Below are 24,050 nucleotides of genomic sequence, written 5' to 3' on the forward strand. Positions count from 1 at the left end.
GATGACACCGATGACGTCACACAGGCGATGCCGATGACATCACACAGGTAACACAGGTGACACGAATTACATGGATGACGACACACAGGTGACACCGATGACATGGATGACGTCACACAGGTGACACAGGTGACACGGATGACGTCACACAGGTGATGTCACACACAGGTGACATCACACAGGTAACAGAGATGACATGAATGACGTCACACAGGTAACACAGGTGACACGGATGACGTCACACAGGTGATGTCACACACAGGTGACATCACACAGGTAACAGATGACACGGATGACGTCACACAGGCGACGCCGATGACATCACAAAGGTGTGGCACACACAGGTGATGTCACACAGGTGACACAGGTGACACCGATGACGTCACACAGGTAACAGAGATGACACGGATGACGTCACACAGGTGATGTCACACACGGATGACGTCACACAGGTAACAGAGATGACACCGATGACGTCACACAGGCGATGCCGATGACATCACACAGGTAACACAGGTGACACGAATTACATGGATGACGTCACACAGGTGACACCGATGACATGGATGACGTCACACAGGTGACACAGGTGACACGGATGACGTCACACAGGTGATGTCACACACAGGTGACATCACACAGGTAACAGAGATGACATGGATGACGTCACACAGGTAACACAGGTGACACGGATGACGTCACACAGGTGATGTCACACACAGGTGACATCACACAGGTAACAGATGACACGGATGACGTCACACAGGCGACGCCGATGACATCACAAAGGTGTGGCACACACAGGTGATGTCACACAGGTGACACAGGTGACACCGATGACGTCACACAGGTAACAGAGATGACACGGATGACGTCACACAGGTGATGTCACACACGGATGACGTCACACAGGTGACAGAGATGACGCCGATGACGTCACACAGGTAACACAGGTGACACTGATGACGTCACACAGGTGATGTCACACATGGATGACGTCACACAGGTGACACAGATGACACGGATGATGTCACACAGGTGACACAGATGACATCACACAGGTGACCCAGGTGACATGGATGACGTCACCCGGGCGATGCCGATGACGTCACACAGGTGACCCAGGTGACAGGGATGACGTCACCCGGGCAACGCCGATGATGTCACACAGGTAACACAGCTGACACCGATGACGTCACACAGGTGACCCAGGTGACACGGATGACGTCACCCGGGCGACGCCGATGACGTCACGCTCACCTGGGCGCCGGCGCGCAGCACCGGGGGCTGCACCTGGCACAGCGTGAGCCGGCCCCGCCCCTCCGGAGCCTCCGAGTGACAGCGAACGGAGACCGAGCGACGAGGGGCCTGCGGGGACAGGTGACACACCTGGGGACACCTGGGGACAGCTGGGGACACACCTGGGGACACCTGGGGACACCTGGGACACCTGGGGACACCTGGGGACACCTGGGGACAGCTGGGGACAGCTGGGGACACCTGGGCACACACCTGGATACACCTGGGGACACCTGGGGACACCTGGGGACACCTGGGGACACCTGGATACACCTGGGGACACCTGGGGACACACCTGGGGACACCTGGGGACACCTGGGGACACCTGGGGACACACCTGGGGACACACCTGGGGACAGCTGGGGACGCACCTGGATACACCTGGATACACCTGAGACACACCTGGACACACCTGGGGACACCTGGGGACACCTGGGGACACCTGGGGACAGCTGGGACAGCTGGGGACACACCTGGACACACCTGGACACACCTGGGCACACCTGGGGACACCTGGGGACACACCTGGGGACACCTGGAGACACCTGGAGGGGATCAGGGAAGGGATTGGGGCAGGTTTGGGTGGTGGTTTCGGGAGTTTTTGGCCCCATTTTCGGGGTGTTTTTGGGGATTTTTGGGGTGTTTTTGGCCCCATTTTTGGCGTGTTTTTTGGGATGTTTTTGGGGATTTTTGGGGGTGGTTTTGACCCTGTTTTTGGGGTGTTTTTGGGGGTGGTTTTGACCCTGTTTTTGGGGATTTTCGGGGTGTTTTCGGGCATTTTTCAGGGTGTTTTTGGCCCCATTTTCAGGGTGTTTTGAGGGATTTTTGGGGGTGTTTTTGACCCTGTTTTCGGGGTGTTTTGGGGGTGTTTTCAGGGTGGTTTTGGGGTGTTTTTAGCTCTCTTTTCAGGGTGTTTTTGGGGATTTTTCAGGGTGTTTTCGGGGTGTTTTTGGGGTGTTTTTGACCCTGTTTTTGGGGATTTTTGGGGTGTTTTTCGGGCTGTTTTTGGCCCAATTTTTGGGGTGTTTTCGGGGTGTTTTCGGGCATTTTTCAGGGTGTTTTTGGGGTGTTTTTGGCCCCATTTTCAGGGTGTTTTTGGGGATTTTTGGGGGTGTTTTTGACCCTGTTTTTGGGGATTTTTGGGGTGTTTTCAGGGTGTTTTCAGGGTGTTTTCAGGGTGTTTTCAGGGTGTTTTTAGCTCTTTTTTCAGGGTGTTTTTGGGGATTTTTCAGGGTGTTTTCGGGGTGTTTTTGGGGTGTTTTTGACCCTGTTTTTGGGGATTTTTGGGGGTGTTTTTGACCCTGTTTTTGGGGTGTTTTCGGGGTGTTTTCGGGGTGTTTTGGGGGTGTTTTTCTTACCTGTATCACCTCCACCTTCCTGTAGCTCAGCCCCTCGGGGTGTCCCAGCGCCACCGCCGGCCCGAAGGAGCTCTCGCCCCGGTTCGTCACCGTCACCGTCACCCCCAGGGCGTCCCCATCCCCCACCAGCAGCACCCCCGGCCTGGGGGGGGAGGGGCGGGGAGAGGGGTTGGGTGGGGGGAGGGGCAGAGAGACCCCGACCCCTCCTCCTCATCCTCCTCCTCCATCCCCACCCCCCCAAAAAAAAACCAAAATCCCCCCAAAAAATCCCAAAAAAATTCGTTTTGGGAGGTCCCAAAATCGCAGAAAAATCCCCAAAAAATCCCCACAAAAATCCAAAAAAAATCCAAAAAAAATCCCTTTAAAAATCCCAAAAAAATCCCAAAAAAATCCCAAAAAAATCCCCAAAAAATCCCAAAAAAATCCTCCCAAAAATCCCCCAAAAATTAAAAAAAAATCCCTTTAAAAACCCCCAAAAATCCCCAAAAAATCCCTTTAAAATCCACCAAAAATCCCCAAAACTCCCAAAAAAATCCCATAATAATCCCTCTAAAAATCAAAAAAAATCCTAAAAAAATCCCAAAAAAATCCCTTTAAAAATCCCAAAAAATCAAAAAAAATCCCAAAAAAATCCCCCAAAATCCCAAAAATCCCAAAAAAATCCCTTTAAAAACCCCCCAAAATCCCCAAAAAATCCCTTTAAAAACCCCAAAAAATCCTAAAAAATCCCCAAAAAAATCCCTTTAAAAATCCCAAAAAAGCTTAAAAAAATCCCTTTAAAATCCCTTTAAAAATCCCAAAAAAATCCCAAAAAAATCCCTTTAAAATCCCCCAAAAATCCCATAAAAATCCCTTTAAAAATCCCAAAAAATCAAAAAAAATCCCGAAAAAATCCCCCAAAATCCAAAAAAAATCCCAAAAAAATCCCTTTAAAAACCCCAAAAAATCCCCAAAAAATCCCTTTAAAAATCCCAAAAAAGCCTAAAAAAATCCCCCAAAAAATCCCTTTAAAATCCCCCCAAAAATCCAAAAAAAATCCCTTTAAAAATCAAAAAAAATCCTCAAAAATCCCAAAAAAATCCCTTTAATATCCCCCAAAAATCCCCAAAAAATCCCTTTAAAAATCCCCCAAAAATCCCAAAAAAATCCCTTTAAAAACCCCAAAAAATCCTAAAAAATCCCCCAAAAAATCCCTTTAAAAACCCCAAAAAATCCTAAAAAAATCCCAAAAAAATCCCCCAAAATCCCAAAAAAATCCCTTTAAAATCCCCCAAAAATTCCAAAAAAATCCCTTTAAAAACCCCCCAAAAATCCCAAAAAAATCCCTTTAAAATCCCCCAAAAATCCCCAAAAATCCCAAAAAAATCCCATAAAAATCCCTCTAAAAATAAAAAAAAATCCTAAAAAAATCCCAAAAAAATCCCTTTAAAACCCCCAAAAATCCCAAAAAAATCTCTTTAAAAATCCTAAAAAATCAAAAAAAAATCCCTTTAAAAACCCCAAAAAATCCCCAAAAAATCCCTTTAAAAATCCCAAAAAATCCCTTTAAAAATCCTAAAAAATCCCTTTAAAAATCCAAAAAAATCCTAAAAAAATCCCAAAAAAATCCCCCAAAATCCCAAAAAAATCCCCAAAAAATCCCATTAAAAATCCTAAAAAATCCCAAAAAAATCCCTTTAAAAACCCCAAAAAATCCCCAAAAATCCCTTTAAAAACCCTCAAAATCCCCCAAAATTTCCCAAAAATCCCCAAAATTCCCCAAAATCCCCAAAATTCCCCAAAATTCCCCAAAATTCCCCCAAAATTCCCTCCTCACCCCTCCAATTTGAGGCCGACGTGGAGCTCGTCCTGGCAGGAATTATCGGGGCCGCAGTCGTGCTCGAACGGGAGCTGGGAGAGAATTTTGGGGCATTTTTGGGGCTTTTGATGATTTTTAATAATTTTGAGGGTTTGAAATATTTTTGGGGATTTTTTAAAATTTTTTTGGAATTTTTAAGGATTTTTTGGGGATTTTTTTTTTTGTATTTTTGGGGATTTTTTTGCTCATTTTTTGCTCATTTTTTTCCTCATTTTTGGGTCATTTTAAGCCATTTTTACCTCATTTTTTTGGTCATTTTTGGGTGATTTTTGGGTGATTTTTAGCCCATTTTTGGCCCATTTTTTGGGTAATTTTTAGGTGATTTTTGGGTGCTTTTTGGCCCATTTTTGGGTAAATTTTTGCTCATTTTTAGGTGATTTTTAGGTGATTTTTGGCCCATTTTTGGGTAAATTTTTGCTCATTTTTAGGTGATTTTTGGGTGATTTTTGGCCCATTTTTGGGTCATTTTTAGGTGATTTTTGGGTGTTTTTTGGCCCATTTTGGGTCATTTTTAGCCCATTTTGGGTCAATTTTGGGGTCATTTTTTGGGTAATTTTCATGCAATTTTTGGGTGTATTTTGTGTAATTTTTTGGGTGTTTTTTAGCCCATTTTGGGTCATTTTTGTCCCATTTTTGGACCCATTTTTAGGTGATTTTTGGGTGATTTTTAGCCCATTTTTAGCCCATTTTTGGTCATTTTCGGGGTCATTTTTTGGGTAATTTTCGTGTAATTTTTGGGTGTATTTTGGGTCATTTTTGGCCCATTTTGGGTCATTTTCAGGGTCATTTTTTGGGTAATATTCGTGTAATTTTTGGGTGTATTTTCGTTGATTTTTGGGCGGTTTTTGGCCCATTTTGGGTCATTTTTGGGGTCATTTTTTGGGTAATTTTCGTGTAATTTTTGGGTGTATTTTCGTTGATTTTTGGGCGGTTTTTGGCCCATTTTGGGTCATTTTTGGGTCATTTTGGGTCATTTTTGGCCTGTTTTTCGGTGATTTTTGGCCCATTTTTCGAGTAATTTTTGGCTGTATTTTGGGTGATTTCTGGGTCATTTTTGGCCCATTTTGGGTCATTTTTAGGGTCATTTTTGGGGTCATTTTTGGGGTAATTTTCATGTAATTTTTGGCTGTATTTTGGGTGATTTTGGGGTGATTTTTGGCCCATTTTTGGACCCATTTTTAGGTGATTTTTGGGTCATTTTTGGCCCATTTTGGGTCATTTTTGGGGTCATTTTTTGGGGTAATTTTCGCGTATTTTTTGGCTGTATTTTGGGTGATTTTTGGGTCATTTTTGGCCCATTTTGGGTCATTTTTGGGGTCATTTTTTGGGGTAATTTTTGTGTATTTTTTGGCTGTATTTTGGGTGATTTTTGGATCATTTTTGCCCCATTTTTCGTGTATTTTTTGGGTGTATTTTGGTTGATTTTTGGGCGGTTTTTGGCCCATTTTGGGTCATTTTTAGCCCATTTTGGGTCATTTTTAGCCCATTTTGGGTCATTTTTGGGGTCATTTTTTGGGTAATTTTCGTGCAATTTTTGGGTGTATTTTGGGTGATTTTTGGGTGGTTTTTGGCCCATTTTGGGTCATTTTTGGCCCATTTTGGGTCATTTTCGGGGTCATTTTTTGGGTAATTTTCGTGTAATTTTTGGGTGTATTTTGGGTCATTTTCAGGGTCATTTTTTGGGTAATATTCGTGTAATTTTTGGGTGATTTTTGGGTGGTTTTTGGCCCATTTTGGGTCATTTTTGGCCCATTTTGGGTCATTTTTGGGGTCATTTTTGGGGTCATTTTTGGGGTAATTTTTGTGTAATTTTTGGCTGTATTTTGGGTGATTTTGGGGTGATTTTTGGCCCATTTTTGGACCCATTTTTAGGTGATTTTTGGGTCATTTTTGGCCCATTTTGGGTCATTTTTGGGGTCATTTTTGGGGTCATTTTCGTGTATTTTTGGGGTGTATTTTGGTTGATTTTTGGGTGATTTTTGGCTCATTTTGGGTCATTTTTGGCCCATTTTGGGTCATTTTTAGCCCATTTTGGGTCATTTTCGGGGTCATTTTTTGGGTAATTTTCATGCAATTTTTGGGTGTATTTTGTGTAATTTTTTGGGTGTTTTTTAGCCCATTTTGGGTCATTTTTGTCCCATTTTTGGACCCATTTTTAGGTGATTTTTGGGTGATTTTTAGCCCATTTTTGGCCCATTTTTTGTGTAATTTTTAGGTGATTTTTGGGTGTTTTTTGGCCCATTTTGGGTCATTTTTAGCCCATTTTTGGTCATTTTCGGGGTCATTTTTTGGGTAATTTTCGTGTAATTTTTGGGTGTATTTTGGGTCATTTTTGGCCCATTTTGGGTCATTTTCAGGGTCATTTTTTGGGTAATTTTCGTGCAATTTTTGGGTGTATTTTGGGTGATTTTTGGGTCATTTTTGGCCCATTTTGGGTCATTTTTTGGCCCGTTTTTGGGTGATTTTTGGCCCATTTTTTGTGTAATTTTTGGGTGTATTTTGGTTGATTTTTGGGTGGTTTTTGGCTCATTTTGGGTCATTTTTGGCCCATTTTGGGTCATTTTTGGGGTCATTTTTTGGGTAATTTTCGTGTAATTTTTGGGTGATTTTTGGGTGTTTTTTGGCCCATTTTGGGTCATTTTTAGCCCATTTTGGAGCATTTTTGGGGTCATTTTTTGGGTAATTTTTGTGTAATTTTTGGGTGTATTTTGGGTGATTTTTGGGTCATTTTCAGCCCACTTTGGGTCATTTTTGGGGTCATTTTTTGGGTAATTTTCGTGTATTTTTTGGGTGTATTTTGGGTCATTTTCAGCCCATTTTGGGTCATTTTTTGGGTAATTTTCGTTTAATTTTTGGGTGTATTTTGGGTGATTTTTGGGTGGTTTTTGGCCCATTTTGGCTGATTTTTGGCCCATTTTGGGTCATTTTTAGCCCATTTTGGGTCATTTTTGGCCCATTTTGGGTCATTTTCGGGGTCATTTTTTGGGTAATTTTCGTGTAATTTTTGGCTGTATTTTGGGTGATTTTTGGGTGATTTTTGGCCCATTTTGGGTCATTTTTGGCCCATTTTGGGTCATTTTTGGGGTCATTTTTGGGGTCATTTTTTGGGTAATTTTTGTGTAATTTTTGTGTGTATTTTGGGTGATTTTGGGGTGATTTTTGGCCCATTTTTGGACCCATTTTTAGGTGATTTTTAGGTGATTTTTGGGTCATTTTTGGCCCATTTTGGGTCATTTTTGGTGTCATTTTTTGGGTAATTTTCGTGTAATTTTTGGGTGTATTTTGGGTGATTTTTGGGTGGTTTTTGGCCCATTTTGGGTCATTTTTGGGGTCATTTTTTGGGTAATTTTTGTGTAATTTTTGGGTGATTTTTGGGTGGTTTTTGGCCCATTTTGGGTCATTTTTAGCCCGTTTTGGGTCATTTTCGGGGTCATTTTTTGGGTAATTTTTGTGTAATTTTTGGTGTATTTTGGGTCATTTTTGGCCCATTTTGGGTCATTTTTGGGGTCATTTTTTGGGTAATTTTTGTGTAATTTTTGGGTGATTTTTGGGTGGTTTTTGGCCCGTTTTGGGTCATTTTTAGCCCGTTTTGGGTCACTTTCTGCGCTCACTCACCGAGGCCGTCACGGCCGTGTCCGAGTCGGGTCCGAGCTGTGGCCGGAGCCCTCCGGCCGCTTCCAGAGGCTCCCCGAGACCACCGAGGGTCACCCGAAGGGTCAGAGGGGTCAGCGTGTCCTGGGGGCAGCCCTGGAATTCCCAAAATTCCCAAAATTCCCAAAATTCCCATAAAAAACCCAAAAATTCCCACAAAAAAACCCCAAATCCCCCCAAAAAACCCCAAAATTCCCACAAAAATCCCAAATTCCCACCAATTTCCATCAAAATTCCACCCAAATTCCATCCAAATATCCCAAAATTCCCAAAAATTCCCCAAAATTCCTCCAAAATTACCCAAAATCCAAAAAAAAAAATCCCAAAATTTCCAAAAATTCACAAAAATTTCCCCTAAATTCCCACAAAAAACCCAAATTCCCACCAATTTCCATCAAAATTCCACCCAAATTCCACCCAAATATCCCAAAATTCCCAAAAATTCCCCAAAATTCCTCCAAAATTACCCAAAATCCAAAAAAAAAAATCCCAAAATTTCCAAAAATTCACAAAAATTTCCCCTAAATTCCCACAAAAAACCCAAATTCCCACCAATTTCCATCAAAATTCCACCCAAATTCCACCCAAATATCCCAAAATTCCCCCAAATTTCCCCAAATTCTCCAAAATAACCAAAAATTCCCAAAAAATTCCCCCAAAATTTCCAAAAATTCCCAGAAAATTCCCCCCAAAAATTCCAAAAGATTTCCCAAAAATTCCCCAAAAATTCCCCCAAAATTCCCCAAAAAAACCCCCAAAATTCCCCCAAATTCCCCCCAAAAATCCCCAAAATTTCCCCAAAATGCCCCAAAAATTCCCCCCCAAAAATCCCCAAAAATCAAAAAAAATTCCCAAAAAATTCCCAAAAAAATCCCCAAAAATTCCCCAAAAATTCCCCCAAAAATTCCCAAAAAATTCCCAAAAATTCCCCCAAAAAATCCCAAAAATTCCCCAAAAAATTCCCAAAAAAACCCAAAAAATTCCCCAAAAAATTCCCAAAAAATCCCTCCAAAAATCCCCAAAAATTCCCAAAAAATTCCCAAAAATTCCCCCCAAAATTCCCCAAAAATCCCAAAAAATTCCCAAAAAATCCCCAAAAATCCCAAAAATCCCCAAAAAATCCCCAAAAAATCCGCATAAAAAATCCCATGAAATCCAAAAAAATCCCTTAAAAAATCCCCCAAAAAATCCCCAAAAATCCCCAAAAATTCCCCAAAAAATCCCAAAAAAATCCCCCCAAAATAAAAAAAAATCCCAAAAAAATCCCCAAAAAAATCCCAAAAATTCCCCAAAAAAATCCCAAAAAAATCCCCCAAAATTCCCCAAAAATCCCCCAAAATTCCCCCCAAAAAATCCCCAAATTCCCCCCAAAAATCCCCAAAATTTCCCCAAAAAATCCCCAAAAAATCCCAAAAATTCCCCCCCAAAAATTCCCCAAAAATCCTAAAAAACCCCAAAACATCCCAAAAAATTCCCCCAAAAATTCCCCAAAAATTTCCAAAAATTCCCCAAAAAGTCCCAAAAAATTCCAAAAAATTCCCAAAAAAATTCCCCAAAAAAATCCAAAAAATCCCTAAAAAATCCCAAAAAAGTCCCCAAAAATTCCCCAAAAATCCCCCAAAATTCCCCCCAAAAAATCCCCAAAATTTCCCCAAAATGCCCCAAAAATTCCCAAAAATTCCCCCCCAAAAATTCCCCAAAAATCCCAAAAAATCCCCAAAAAATTCCCAAAAAAATCCCAAAAATTCCCCCCAAATTCCCCAAAAAATCCCCAAAATTCCCCCAAAATTCCCCAAATTCCCAAATTTCCCCTCAACCTTGGAGAAGATCTCGAGGGTCCGGCAGCTCCGCCCCTCCCCCATCCGGAGGCTCCCGTTCTGGAAGGTTCCGGAAGCGAAAATTCCGCGGCTCCGGAGCCTCCCGGGATCGAGCTCGGCCCGGAAGCGGAGAAGGAGAGAGGGCTCGGAACCTGCGGAGGGAATTCGGGAATTCGGGGGGGTTTGGGGATTTTTTGGGATTTTTGGGGATTTTTTGGGATTTTTGGGGAATTTTGGGGAATTTTGGGGGATTTTTTGGGGATTTTTTGGGGATTTTTGGGATTTTTGGGGAATTTTTGGGGAATTTTTGGGGATTTTTTGGGAATTTTTGGGGATTTTTGGGGATTTTTTGGGAATTTTTTGGGAATTTTGGGGGGATTTTTGGGAATTTTTGGGGGAATTTTTGGGGAATTTTTGGGGAATTTTTGGGAATTTTTGGGGATTTTTTGGGGATTTTTTTGGGATTTTTGGGGATTTTTTGGGAATTTTTGGGGAATTTTTGGGGATTTTTTGGGAATTTTTGGGGAATTTTTGGGGAATTTTGGGGGAATTTTTGGGGAATTTTTGGGGATTTTTTGGGGATTTTTGGGGAATTTTGGGGGAATTTTTGGGGGAATTTTTTGGGGATTTTTTTGGGATTTTTGAGATTTTTGGGGGGATTTTTGGGGGATTTATTGAGAATTTTGGGGGAATTTTGGGGGGAAATTTGGGGAATTTTGGGGATTTTTTTGGGAATTTTTGGGAATTTTGGGGGAATTTTGGGGAAATTTTGGGGGGAATTTTTGGGGGATTTTTTTGGGAATTTTGGGGATTTTGGGGAATTCCGGGATTGGGATTTTTGGGAATTCTGGGAATTTTGGGAATTTTGGGAATTTTGGGAATTCTGGGGTTGGGAATTTTTGGGGAATTTTTGGGGAATTTTTGGGGAATTTTTTGTGATTTTTGGGGAATTTTGGGGGATTTTTGGGGAATTTTGGGGGAATTTGGGGGATTTTTTGGGATTTGTGGGGATTTTTTGGGAATTTTTGGGGATTTTTTGGGAATTTTTGGGGAATTTTGGGGATTTTTGGGGAATTTTGGGGAATTTTTGTGGAATTTTTGGGGAATTTTTGGGAATTTTGCAAATTTTGGGGGGAATTTTTGGGAATTTTGGGGGGAATTTTTGGGGAATTTTTGGGGATTTTTTGGGGGATTTTGGGGAATTCCAGGATTGGGATTTTTGGGAATTTTGGGGATTTTTGGGGAATTCTTGGGGAAAATTTTTGGGGATTTTTGGGGATTTTTTGGGGGGAATTTTTGGGGGAAATTTTTGGGGATTTTTTTGGAATTTTTGGGGAATTTTTGGGGATTTTTGGGGGAAATTTTGGGAATTTTGGGGGATTTTGGAGGGATTTTTGTGGATTTTTGGGAATTCCAGGATTGGGATTTTTGGGAATTTTGGGGGAAAATTTTGCGGATTTTTGGGGAATTTTGGGGGGAATTTTGGGGGGAATTTTTGGGGATTTTTGGGAATTTTTTGAGAATTTTTGTGGATTTTTGGGGATTTTTTTGGGGAATTTTTGGGGAATTTTTGGGGAATTTTGGGGGAATTTTTTGGGATTTTTTTGGGATTTTTTGGGAATTTTGGGGGAATTTTTGGGGGAAATTTGGGGAATTTTGGGGGAATTTTTTGGGATTTTTGGGGATCTTTGGGGGAATTTTTGGGGATTTTTGGGGAATTTTTGGGGAATTTTGGGGGAATTTTTTGGGATTTTTGGGAATTTTTGGGGATTTTTTTGGGGATTTTTGGGAATTCCAGGATTGGGAATGTTGGGAATTTTTGGGGAATTTTTGGGAATTTTTGGGGATTTTTTTGGGATTTTTTTTTGATTTTTGGGAATTTTTGGGGAATTTTTGGGGAATTTTGGGGATTTTTGGGGAATTTTGGGGGGAATTTTTGGGGAATTTTGGGGTTGGGAATTTTTGGGGATTTTTTGGGGATTTTTGGGAATTCCAGGATTGGGATTTTTGGGATTTTTGGGAATCTCGGGAATTCCGGGAATTCTGGGAATTCTGGGAATTTTGGGAATTTTGGGGGGAATTTTTGGGGAATTTTTGGGAATTTTGGAGGGAATTTTTGCGGAATTTGGGGGGAATTTTTGGGGAATTTTTGGGGAATTTTGGGAACTCCGGGATTGGGAATTTTGGGAATTTTGGGAATTTTGGGGGGGAATTTTTTGGGAATTTTTGGGGAATTTTGGGGGATTTTTGGGGAATTTTTGGGGAATTTTGGGGGGAATTTTTGGGAATTTTGGGAATTCCGGGATTGGGAATTTTGGGGGATTTTTGGGGATTTTTTGGGGATTTTTTGGGGATTTTTGGGATTTTTTGGAATCTCGGGAATTCCGGGAATTTTGGGAATCCCGGGAATTCTGGGAATTCCGGGATTTTTGGGAATTCCGGGAATCCCGGGAATCCCGGGAATGCCGTCTCTCACCGAAGCTGTCGCGGCTGCGTTTGGCGCAGGTGAAGCAGAGCCGCGCCCGCGCCAGGTGAGCCCGAGGCTCCTCCCCCTCCTCGGGACACTCGGAAACCACGGCCGGAATCACCTGGGGCTCGAAGGTGAGCGAGAGACGCACCTGGAGCAGGGGCGGGGACCTGGGAGGGGTTGGGGACACACCTGAGCACACCTGGGGACACCTGGGCACACCTGGGGACACCTGGGGACACCTAGGACACACCTGGGGACACCTGAGATACACCTGGGGGCACCTGGGAACACCTGGGGACACCTGGGGACACCTGGGGTCACACCCGGAATCACCTGGGGCTCGAAGGTGAGCGAGAGACGCACCTGGAGCAGGGGCAGGGACCTGGGGACACACCTGGGGTCACACCTGGACACACCTGGGGACACCTGGGGACACCTGGGGACACCTGAGATACACCTGGGGTCACACCTGGGGTCACACCTGGGGACACCTGAGCACACCTGGGGACACCTGGGGACACCTGGGGACACCTGAGATACACCTGGGGTCACACCCGGAATCACCTGGGGCTCGAAGGTGAGCGAGAGACGCACCTGGAGCAGGGGCGGGGACCTGGGGACACACCTGGGGTCACACCTGGGGACACCTGGGACACACCTGGGGACACCTGGGGACACCTGGGGACACCTGAGATACACCTGGACACACCCGGAATCACCTGGGGCTCGAAGGTGAGCGAGAGACGCACCTGGAGCAGGGGCGGGGACCTGGGGACACACCTGGGGTCACCTGAGATACACCTGGGGACACGTGAGATACACCTGAGCACACCTGGGGACACCTGGGGACACACCTGGGGGCACCTGGGGACACCTGAGCACACCTGGGGACACCTGGGGTCACACCCGGCATCACCTGGGGCTCGAAGGTGAGCGAGAGACGCACCTGGAGCAGGGGCGGGGACCTGGGAGGGGTTGAGGACACACCTGAGATACACCTGGACACACCTGGGGACACCTGGGGACACCTGGGACACACCTGGGGACACCTGGGGACACCTGGGGACACCTGAGATACACCTGGACACACCTGGACACACCTGAGCACACCTGGGGACACCTGAGATACACCTGGGGGCACCTGGGAACACCTGGGGACACCTGGGGACACCTGGGGACACCTGGGGACACCTGAGATACACCTGGGGACACCTGAGATACACCTGGGGTCACACCCGGAATCACCTGGGGCTCGAAGGTGAGCGAGAGACGCACCTGGAGCAGGGGCGGGGACCTGGGGACACACCTGGGGTCACCTGGGGACACCTGGGGACACCTGGGCACACCTGGGGACACCTGGGGTCACCTGGGGACACACCTGGGGTCACCTGGGGACACCTGGGGACACCTGAGATACACCTGGGACACACCTGGGGACACCTGGGGACACACCTGGGCACACCTGGGGACACCTGGGGACACCTGGGGTCACCTGGGGACACCTGGAGGGGTTCCAGGTGCATTTTGGGTGAATTTTGGGTGAATTTTGGGTGTTTTCGGGTGTTTTCAGGTGTGTTTGGGATCACCTGGACTCACCTGAGCAGCAGCACCTGTCCCCGTGGGGACTCAGGTGAGTTCAGGTGAATTTTGGGTGGTTCCAGGTGAATTTTGGGTGTTTTTGGGTGTTTTCGGGTGAATTTCGGGTGTTTTCAGGTGTGTTCGGGGTCACCTGGACTCACCTGAGCAGCAGCACCTGTCCCCGTGGGGGTTTGGGGTGACTCAGGTGAGTTCCAGGTGAATTTTGGGTGAATTTTGGGCAGTTTCAGGTGAATTTTGGACGGTTCCAGGTGAATTTTGGGCGGTTCCAGGTGAATTTTGGACGGTTCCAGGTGAATTTTGGGTGTTTTCAGGTGAATTTTGGGTGTTTTCTGGTGAATTTCAGGTGTTTTCAGGTGTGTTCGGGGTCACCTCGACTCACCTGAGCAGCAGCACCTGTCCCCGTGGGGACTCAGGTGAGTTCAGGTGAGTTCCAGGTGAATTTTGGGCGGTTCCAGGTGAATTTTGGGTGTTTCCAGGTGAATTTTGGGCGGTTCCAGGTGAATTTTGGGCAGTTTCAGGTGAATTTTGGGTGGTTTTGGGTGAATTTTGGGTGTTTCCAGGTGAATTTCGGGTGTTTTCAGGTGTTTCCGGGGTCACCTGGACTCACCTGAGCAGCAGCACCTGTCCCCGTGGGGGTTTGGGGTGACTCAGGTGAGTTCAGGTGAATTTTGGGTGTTTTCAGGTGAATTTTGGGTGTTTTTGGGTGAATTTCGGGTGTTTTCAGGTGTGTTCAGGGTCACCTGGACTCACCTGAGCAGCAGCACCTGTCCCCATGGGGGTTTGGGGTGACTCAGGTGAGTTCAGGTGAATTTTGGGCGGTTCCAGGTGAATTTTGGGTGTTTTTGGGTGAATTTTGGGTGTTTTTGGGTGAATTTTGGGTGTTTTCAGGTGTTTTCGGGTGTTTTCAGGTGTTTTCAGGGTCACCTGGACTCACCTGAGCAGCAGCACCTGTCCCCATGGGGACTCAGGTGAGTTCAGGTGAATTTTGGGTGGTTCCAGGTGAATTTTGGGTGGTTTTGGGTGAATTTTGGGGGTTTTCAGGTGTTTTCAGGTGTGTTCGGGGTCACCTGGACTCACCTGAGCAGCAGCACCTGTCCCCGTGGGGACTCAGGTGAGTTCAGGTGAATTTTGGGCGGTTCCAGGTGAATTTTGGGTGTTTTCGGGTGAATTTCGGGTGTTTTCAGGTGTTTCCGGGGTCACCTGGACTCACCTGAGCAGCAGCACCTGTCCCCGTGGGGACTCAGGTGAGTTCAGGTGAATTTTGGGCGGTTCCAGGTGAATTTTGGGCGGTTCCAGGTGAATTTTGGGTGTTTTTGGGTGAATTTCGGGTGTTTTCAGGTGTGTTCGAGGTCACCTGGAGTCACCTGAGCAGCAGCACCTGTCCCCGTGGGGGTTTGGGGTGACTCAGGTGAGTTCCAGGTGAATTTTGGGTGAATTTTGGGCAGTTTCAGGTGAATTTTGGGTGTTTTTGGGTGAATTTCGGGTGTTTTCAGGTGTTTCAGGGTCACCTGGATTCACCTGAGCAGCAGCACCTGTCCCCGTGGGGACTCAGGTGAGTTCAGGTGAATTTTGGGCGGTTCCAGGTGAATTTTGGGTGTTTCCAGGTGAATTTTGGGCGGTTCCAGGTGAATTTTGGGCAGTTTCAGGTGAATTTTGGATGTTTTCAGGTGAATTTTGGGTGTTTTCGGGTGTTTTCAGGTGTTTCCGGGGTCACCTGGACTCACCTGAGCAGCAGCACCTGTCCCCGTGGGGGTTTGGGGTGACTCAGGTGAGCTCAGGTGAATTTTGGGTGAATTTTGGGCGGTTCCAGGTGAATTTTGGGCGGTTCCAGGTGAATTTTGGGTGTTTTCGGGTGAATTTTGGGTGTTTTCAGGTGAATTTCGGGTGTTTTCAGGTGAATTTCGGGTGTTTTCAGGTGTGTTCGGGGTCACCTGGACTCACCTGAGCAGCAGCACCTGTCCCCGTGGGGACTCAGGTGAGTTCAGGTGAATTTTGGGCGGTTCCAGGTGAATTTTGGGTGTTTTTGGGTGAATTTTGGGTGGTTTTGGGTGAATTTTGGGTGTTTTCAGGTGTTTTCAGGTGTTTTCAGGGTCACCTGGACTCACCTGAGCAGCAGCACCTGTCCCCGTGGGGACTCAGGTGAGTTCAGGTGAATTTTGGGCGGTTCCAGGTGAATTTTGGGCGGTTCCAGGTGAATTTTGGGTGTTTTCGGGTGAATTTTGGGTGTTTTCGGGTGTTTTCAGGTGTGTTCGGGGTCACCTGGACTCACCTGAGCAGCAGCACCTGTCCCCACGCCCCCACGGCCAGGTCGGGCAGGTGATCCCCGCTCAGGTCGCGGCCGCCGCTCAGGGATTGGCCGAAAAATTTGGGCTGGGACGGGAACCTGGAGCCCGGAATGCGCTGGAACAGGTGAGAGAGACAGGTGAGACAGGTGACGTCACACAGGTGAGGTCACACAGGTGAGAGAGACAGGTGAGACAGGTGAGAGAGACAGGTGAGGTCACACAGGTGAGAGAGACAGGTGAGAGAGACAGGTGAGGTCACACAGGTGAGATGGGACAGGTGAGAGAGACAGGTGAGGTCACACAGGTGAGAGAGACAGGTGAGGTCACACAGGTGAGGTGGGACAGGTGAGGTCACACAGGTGAGAGAGACAGGTGAGATGGGACAGGTGAGACAAGTGACGTCACACAGGTGGGACAGGTGACGTCACACAGGTGACGTCACACAGGTGGGACAGGTGACATCACACAGGTGAGGTCACACAGGTGAGGTCACACAGGTGAGATGGGACAGGTGAGACAGGTGAGAGAGACAGGTGACGTCACACAGGTGAGAGAGACAGATGACGTCATACAGGTGGGACAGGTGAGATGGAACAGGTGAGACAGGTGGGACCCTCCCCCCACCCAGGTGTGTCTCACCTGTCCCAGGTGTCCCCAGGTGTGCCCAGGTGTCCCCAGGTGTGTCCCTCACCTGTCCAGGTGTTCCCCAGGTGTCCCCCAGGTGTCCCCAGGTGTGTCCCTCACCTGTCCAGGTGTGTCTCACCTGTCCCAGGTGTCCCCAGGTGTCCCCAGGTGTGTCCCTCACCTGTCCAGGTGTGCCTCACCTGTCCCAGGTGTCCCCAGGTGTTCCCCAAGAGTCCCCAGGTGTCTCCAGATGTCCCCAGGTGTATCCCAGGTGTGTCCCTCACCTGTCCCAGGTGTCCCCAGGTGTCCCCAGGTGTGTCCCTCACCTCTCCCAGGTGTCCCCAGGTGTCCCCAGGTGTCCCCAGGTGTGTCCCTCACCTCTCCCAGGTGTCCCCAGGTGTCCCCAGGTGTCCCCAGGTGTCCCCAGGTGTGTCCCTCACCTGTCCAGGTGTTCCCCAGGTGTTCCCCAGGTGTCCCCAGGTGTCCCAGATGTCCCCAGGTGTCCCCAGGTGTGTCCCTCACCTGTCCAGGTGTCCCTCACCTGTCCCAGGTGTCCCCAGGTGTTCCCCAGGTGTCCCCAGGTGTCCCCAGGTGTTCCCCAGGTGTCCCCAGGTGTCCCCAGGTGTGTCCCTCACCTGTCCCAGGTGTCCCTCACCTGTCCCAGGTGTCCCCAGGTGTCCCCAGGTGTCCCCAGGTGTTCCCAGGTGTCCCTCACCTGTCCCAGGTGCTCCCAGGTGTATCCCAGGTGTCCCCAGGTGTCCCCAGGTATGTCCCTCACCTGTCCAGGTGTATCCCTCACCTGTCCAGGTGTGCCTCACCTGTCCGCCCTCGGCGCTGACCCCTCCAGGTGCGCCCCTGAACAGGTAAACGGCGCCGCTGCCGTCGTCCTCCAGGGGAGCCCCCACGGCCACCTCGGGCCACCTGTCCCCGTCCAGGTCGCCCAGGTGAGCCAGGCTGGCCCCGAAACGGCCCAGGGGCTGCCCAGGTGAGCCCCGCAGGGACAGGTGACAGCGCAGGTGAGAGCCCTGGGGACAGGTGAGGGGGACAGGTGAGACAGGTGAGATGGGACAGGTGAGGTGGGGACAGGTGAGAGGGGACAGGTGAGAGGGGACAGGTGAGACAGGTGAGAGGGGACAGGTGAGGGTGGGGGAGGGGATTGGACAGGTGAGGGGGACAGGTGAGACAGGTGAGGTGGGACAGGTGGGACTGGACAGGTGAGATTGGAACAGGAGAGAGGTGACAGGTGAGATTGGGACAGGTGAGGTGGGACAGGTGAGAGGGGACAGGTGAGATTGAGACAGGTGAGATGGGACAGGTGAGGTGGGGACAGGTGAGGTTGGGACAGGTGAGATTGGGACAGGTGGGATTGGGACAGGTGAGAGGGGACAGGTGAGAGGGGACAGGTGAGGTGGGACAGGTGAGAGGGGACAGGTGAGGGTGGGGGATGGGACAGGTGAGACGGGACAGGTGAGGGGGGACAGGTGAGAGGGGACAGGTGAGAGGGGACAGGTGAGAGGGGACAGGTGAGGTGGGGACAGGTGAGATTGGGACAGGTGAGACGGGACAGGTGAGAGGGGACAGGTGAGATTGGGACAGGTGAGAGGGGACAGGTGAGACGGGACAGGTGAGATTGGGACAGGTGAGAGGGGACAGGTGAGACGGGACAGGTGAGATTGGGACAGGTGAGAGGGGACAGGTGGGATTGGGACAGGTGAGAGGGGACAGGTGAGACGGGACAGGTGAGATTGGACAGGTGAGGGGGGACAGGTGAGGGGGGACAGGTGAGAGGGGACAGGTGAGAGGGGACAGGTGAGACAGGTGAAGGGGGACAGGTGAGAGGGGACAGGTGAGACTGGGACAGGTGGGATTGGGACAGGTGAGAGGGGACAGGTGAGGGGGGACAGGTGAGATTGGACAGGTGAGACAGGTGAGAGGACAGGTGAGAGGGGACAGGTGAGACTGGGACAGGTGGGATTGGGACAGGTGAGAGGGGACAGGTGAGGGTGGGGGAGGGGATTGGACAGGTGAGGGGGCAGGTGAGATTGGACAGGTGAGGTGGGACAGGTGAGACAGGTGAGGTGAGACAGGTGAGGTGGGATGGGTGGGATTGGACAGGTGAGATGGGACAGGTGAGACAGGTGAGGGCTCTGGGGATGGGACAGGTGAGGTGGGACAGGTGAGGTGGGACAGGTGAGATGGAACAGGTGAGACAGGTGAGGGTTCTGGGGAGGGACAGGTGAGGTGGGACAGGTGAGGGACAGGTGAGATGAGTGAGACAGGTGAGGGACATCTGAGACCCCCCAGGTGTCCCTCACCTGTCCAGGTGTGTCTCACCTGTCCCAGGTGTCCCTCACCTGCCCCAGGTGTCCCTCACCTGTCCCAGGTGTCCCTCACCTGCCCCAGGTGTCCCTCACCTGTCCAGGTGTGTCTCACCTGTCCAGGTGTCCCTCACCTGTCCCAGGTGTGTCTCACCTGTCCCAGGTGTGTCTCACCTCCCCCAGGTGTGTCTCACCTGTCCCAGGTGTGTCTCACCTGTCCAGGTGTGTCTCACCTGTCCCAGGTGTGTCTCACCTGTCCCAGGGGTTCCTCACCTGCCCCAGGTGTCCCCCAGGTGTGTCTCACCTGTCCAGGTGTCCCTCACCTGTCCCAGGTGTCCCTCACCTGCCCCAGGTGTGTCTCACCTCCCCCAGGTGTGTCTCACCTGTCCAGGTGTGTCTCACCTGCAGCTCGCACAGCTCCACTCGGCCGCCGCTGCCCCCCCCGTAGAACAGGGGCGCCCCCACCAGGAGCCGCAGGGGCTCACCTGGGCGGGGCTCACCTGGGCGGGGCTCACCTGGGCGGGGCTCACCTGGGCCGGGCTCACCTGGGCGGGGCTCACCTGGGCGGGGCTCCAGGGCCAGCAGCGACGCCCCGAAATAGGAGCCCACCTGGGGAGGGGGGGGGAGGAACAGGTGAGACCCCCCAGGTGAGCTCAGGTGAGCTCAGGTGACCCCCAGGTGACCCCAGGTGACCCCCAGGTGACCCCAAATGACCATCAGGTGACCCCAGATGTCCCCAGGTGATGTTCAGGTGACCCCAGGTGACCCCAGGTGACCCCCAGGTGACCCCCAGGTAACCCCAGGTGACCTCACCTGTCCCAGATGACCCCCAGATGACCCCAGGTGACCCCCAGGTGACCCCCAGGTGACCCCAGGTGAGCTCACCTGTCCCAGGTGACCCTAAATGACCCCAGATGACCCCAGGTGACCCCCAGGTGACCCCAAATGACCCCAGGTGACCCCAAATGACCCCCAGGTGACCCCAGGTGACCCCCAGGTGACCCCAGGTGACCCCAGGTGAGCTCACCTGCCGGCCGCTGGCCTGGGCCTGCAGTGTCCAGGTGTGGCCGGAGCGGAGGACGATGACCCTGCCCAGGTGACCCCACCTGGGAGCGCCCAGGGCCAGACCCCAGGAGTGACCCCAACGCACGGCCACGGCCGAGTACCCTGCGGACACGGAGTGACCACTGAGTGACCACTGACCGCTGAGTGACCGCTGAGTGACCCTGAGTGACCACTGACCACTGAGTGACCGCTGAGTGACCCCTGAGTGACCACTGAGTGACCGCTGACCGCTGAGTGACCGCTGAGTGACCACTGAGTGACCACTGACCGCTGAGTGACCGCTGAGTGACCGCTGAGTGACCGCTGAGTGACCGCTGAGTGACCCTGAGTGACCACTGACCGCTGAGTGACCACTGAGTGACCACAGTGAACACTGAGTGACCACTGAGTGACCGCTGAGTGACCACAGTGAACACTGAGTGACCACTGAGTGACCGCTGAGTGACCGCTGAGTGACCACTGAGTGACCACTGACCGCTGAGTGACCCCTGAGTGACTGCTGAGTGACCACTGAGTGACCGAGTGACCACTGACCACTGAGTGACCACTGAGTGACCGCTGAGTGACCACAGTAACCACTGAGTGACCACTGAGTGACCGCTGAGTGACCACTGAGTGACCACTGAGTGACCACTGACCACTGAGTGACCACTGAGTGACCGCTGAGTGACCACAGTAACCACTGAGTGACCACTGAGTGACCGCTGAGTGACCGCTGAGTGACCCCTGAGTGACCCTGAGTGACCACTGAGTGACCCTGAGTGACCAGTGATGGTCAGTGGTCATTGAGGGTGAATTTCCCCCCCAGGTGTGAATTTTGGACCATTCCAAATGAATTTTGGGGGATTTCACCCAATTTTTCCCCCCCAGGTGTGAATTTTGGGGGTTCCAGGTGAATTCCCCCCCCAGGTGTGAATTTTGGACCATTCCAGGTGAGTTTTCCCCCCCCAGGTGTGAATTTTGGGCCATTCCAGGTGAGTTTTGGACCATTCCATGTGAATTTTGGGGGATTTCACCCAATTTCTCCCCCCCAGGTGTGAATTTTGGACCATTCCAGGTGAATTTTGGGGGATTTCACCCAAATTCCCCCCCCAGGTGTGAATTTTGGGGGTTCCAGGTGAATTCCCCCCCCAGGTGTGAATTTTGGGGGTTCCAGGTGAATTTTCCCCCCCCAGGTGTGAATTTTGGGCCATTCCAGGTGAGTTTTCCCCCCCAGGTGTGAATTTTGGACCATTCCAGGTGAATTTTCCCCCCCCAGGTGTGAATTTTGGGGGTTCCAGGTGATTTTTCCCCCCCAGGTGTGAATTTTGGGCCGTTCCAAATGAATTTTGGGGGATTTTACCCAAATTTCCCCCCCCCAGGTGTGAATTTTGGGGGTTCCAGGTGAGTTTTCCCCCCCCCGGTGTGAATTTTGGACCATTCCAGGTGAATTTTGGGGGATTTCACCCAAATTTCCCCCCCCAGGTGTGAATTTTGGGCCGTTCCAAATGAATTTTGGGAGATTTCACCCAATTTCTCCCCCCCAGGTGTGAATTTTGAGCCTCTCCACCCGCACAGGTGACCCCTGACCCCCCCCAAACCCCTCCCAGGTGTCCCCTCCTTACCCAGGTAAGCGTCCCTCATGTCCCCGGCGCCGTCCAGGTGCTCTCCAGGTGTGTCCAGGTGTTCTCCAGGTGTGCCCAGGTGTCCCCCAGGTGTCCCCAGGTGTCCCCCAGGTGTCCCCAGGTGTCCCCCAGGTGTGCCCAGGTGTGTCCCAGGTGTCCCCAGGTGTGGCCCGGAGCCGTTGAGGAAGGTGGCCGCCCCTCCCCCGCCGTAGAGCAGAACCCCTCCGGACCAATCGAAGGCGCCGACGGCTCCCAGGGCCGGACCGGCCTGGAGGGGGTCAAAGGTCAAAGGTCACAGGGGTCAAAGGTCACAGGGGTCAAAGGTCAAAGGTCCCAGGGGTCAAAGGTCCCAGGGGTCGAAGGTCCTGGGGTCAAAGGTCCCAGGGGATGAAGGTCAAAGGGGTCAAAGGTCAGGGGTCAGTGGAGTCAGGGGGTCAGAGAGGTCAGAGGGGTCAGGGATCAGTGGGCAGGGGTCAAAGGTCAAAGGTCAGAGGGGGTCAGCGGGGTTAGAGGGGTCAAAGGTCAGTGGGGTCAAAGGTCAGCGGGGTCAGTGGGGTCAGAGGGGTGAGAGGTCAAGGGTCAGTGGGGTCAAAGGTCCAAGAGGTCAAAGGTCAGTGGGGTCAGTGGGGTCAAAGATCAAAGGTCAGCGGGGGTCAAAGGGGTCAGAGGTACAAGAGGTCAAAGGTCAAAAAGGTCAAAGGTCAGTGGGGATCAGTGGGCATGGGCCAAAGGTCAAAGGTCAGAGGGGTCAGTGGGGTCAAAGGTCAAGGGTCAGTGGGGTCAAAGGTCAGGGGTCACCTACCGGGGTCAAAGGTCAAAGGTCAGGGGTCACCTACCGGGGTCAAAGGTCACCTACCGGGGTCAGGGCGGCGCTGAATCCCTCCTGGGCCATCTCCAGCTGGAAGGAGCTGCTGAGGGCAGAGTGCGTACCTGGGACAGGTGAGGGACAGGTGAGGGACAGGTGAGAACCCAGGTGTGCCCAGGTGTGTCCCAGGTGTGCCCAGGTGTGTCCCAGGTGTGTCCCAGGTGTGTTTTTATCCCCCCCAGGTGTCCCCAGGTGTGTCCCCAGGTACCCCCAGGTGTCCCCAGGTGTGTCCCAGGTGTGTCCCAGGTGTGTTTTTATCCCCCCCAGGTGTCCCCAGGTGTGTCCCAGGTGTGTCCAGGTGTGCCCAGGTGTGTCCCAGGTGTCCCCAGGTGTGCCCAGGTGTGTCCCAGGTGTGTCCCAGGTGTCCCCAGGTGTGCCCAGGTGTGTCCCAGGTGTGTCCCAGGTGTCCCCAGGTGTGCCCAGGTGTGTCCCAGGTGTGTCCCAGGTGTCCCCAGGTGTGTCCCAGGTGTCCCCAGGTGTGTCTCAGGTGTGCTCAGGTGTGCCCAGGTGTGTCTCAGGTGTGCTCAGGTGTGCCCAGGTACCCCCAGGTGTGTCTCAGGTGTGTTTTTATCCCCCCCAGGTGTGTCCCAGGTGTCCCCAGGTGTGTGCCCAGGTGTGCCCAGGTGTGCCCAGGTGTGCCCAGGTGTGTCTCAGGTGTGCTCAGGTGTGCCCAGGTACCCCCAGGTGTGTCTCAGGTGTGTTTTTATCCCCCCCAGGTGTGTCCCAGGTGTCCCCAGGTGTGTCCCAGGTGTGTCCCAGGTGTGCCCAGGTGTGCCCAGGTGTCCCCAGGTGTCCCCAGGTATCCCCAGGTGTGCCCAGGTGTGCTCAGGTACCCTCGATGGCGAAGATCTTCTCCTGGAGCTCGCTCTGGATCCCCTCCAGGGCCCCGAAGGTGTCCCCAGGTGTGTCCCAGGTGTCTCCAGGTGTGTTTTTATCCCCCCCAGGTGTATCTCAGGTGTCCCCAGGTGTGCCCAGGTGTCCCCAGGTGTGCCCAGGTACCCTCGATGGCGAAGATCTTCTCCTGGAGCTCGCTCTGGATCCCCTCCAGGGCCCCGAAGGTGTCCCCAGGTGTCCCCAGGTGTCCCCAGGTGTGTCCCAGGTGTGTCCCAGGTGTGCCCAGGTGTGCTCAGGTGTATCTCAGGTGTCCCCAGGTGTGCCCAGGTGTCCCCAGGTGTGCCCAGGTGTGCTCAGGTGTGTCCCCAGGTGTCCCCAGGTGTCCCCAGGTGTCCCCAGGTGT

General features: G+C 50.7%; 1 protein-coding gene across 1 annotated transcript in view; it reads right to left on the reverse strand.

The window, feature by feature from the left end:
* Positions 1 to 24,050, reverse strand: part of LOC111943885 (integrin alpha-X-like) — a 50,899-nt gene that overhangs the window by 11,955 nt on the left and 14,894 nt on the right. The window contains exons 10-22 of the mRNA XM_086872149.1: positions 22,805 to 22,878; positions 21,949 to 22,216; positions 20,307 to 20,446; positions 19,682 to 19,888; positions 17,780 to 17,986; positions 16,322 to 16,452; positions 13,370 to 13,418; positions 12,460 to 12,571; positions 9,984 to 10,135; positions 8,131 to 8,262; positions 4,474 to 4,547; positions 2,658 to 2,799; positions 1,261 to 1,368 (exon numbers count right to left, since the gene is read on the reverse strand). Of these exons, the coding sequence (XP_086728275.1) occupies positions 1,261 to 1,368; positions 2,658 to 2,799; positions 4,474 to 4,547; positions 8,131 to 8,262; positions 9,984 to 10,135; positions 12,460 to 12,571; positions 13,370 to 13,418; positions 16,322 to 16,452; positions 17,780 to 17,986; positions 19,682 to 19,888; positions 20,307 to 20,446; positions 21,949 to 22,216; positions 22,805 to 22,878 (1,796 nt within the window). The remainder of the gene's footprint in view (positions 1 to 1,260; positions 1,369 to 2,657; positions 2,800 to 4,473; positions 4,548 to 8,130; positions 8,263 to 9,983; positions 10,136 to 12,459; positions 12,572 to 13,369; positions 13,419 to 16,321; positions 16,453 to 17,779; positions 17,987 to 19,681; positions 19,889 to 20,306; positions 20,447 to 21,948; positions 22,217 to 22,804; positions 22,879 to 24,050) is intronic.

The sequence above is a fragment of the Cyanistes caeruleus genome, chromosome 39 (genome assembly GCF_971803275.1).
Source record: "Cyanistes caeruleus chromosome 39, bCyaCae1.hap1.1, whole genome shotgun sequence".
NCBI lineage: Eukaryota > Metazoa > Chordata > Aves > Passeriformes > Paridae > Cyanistes > Cyanistes caeruleus.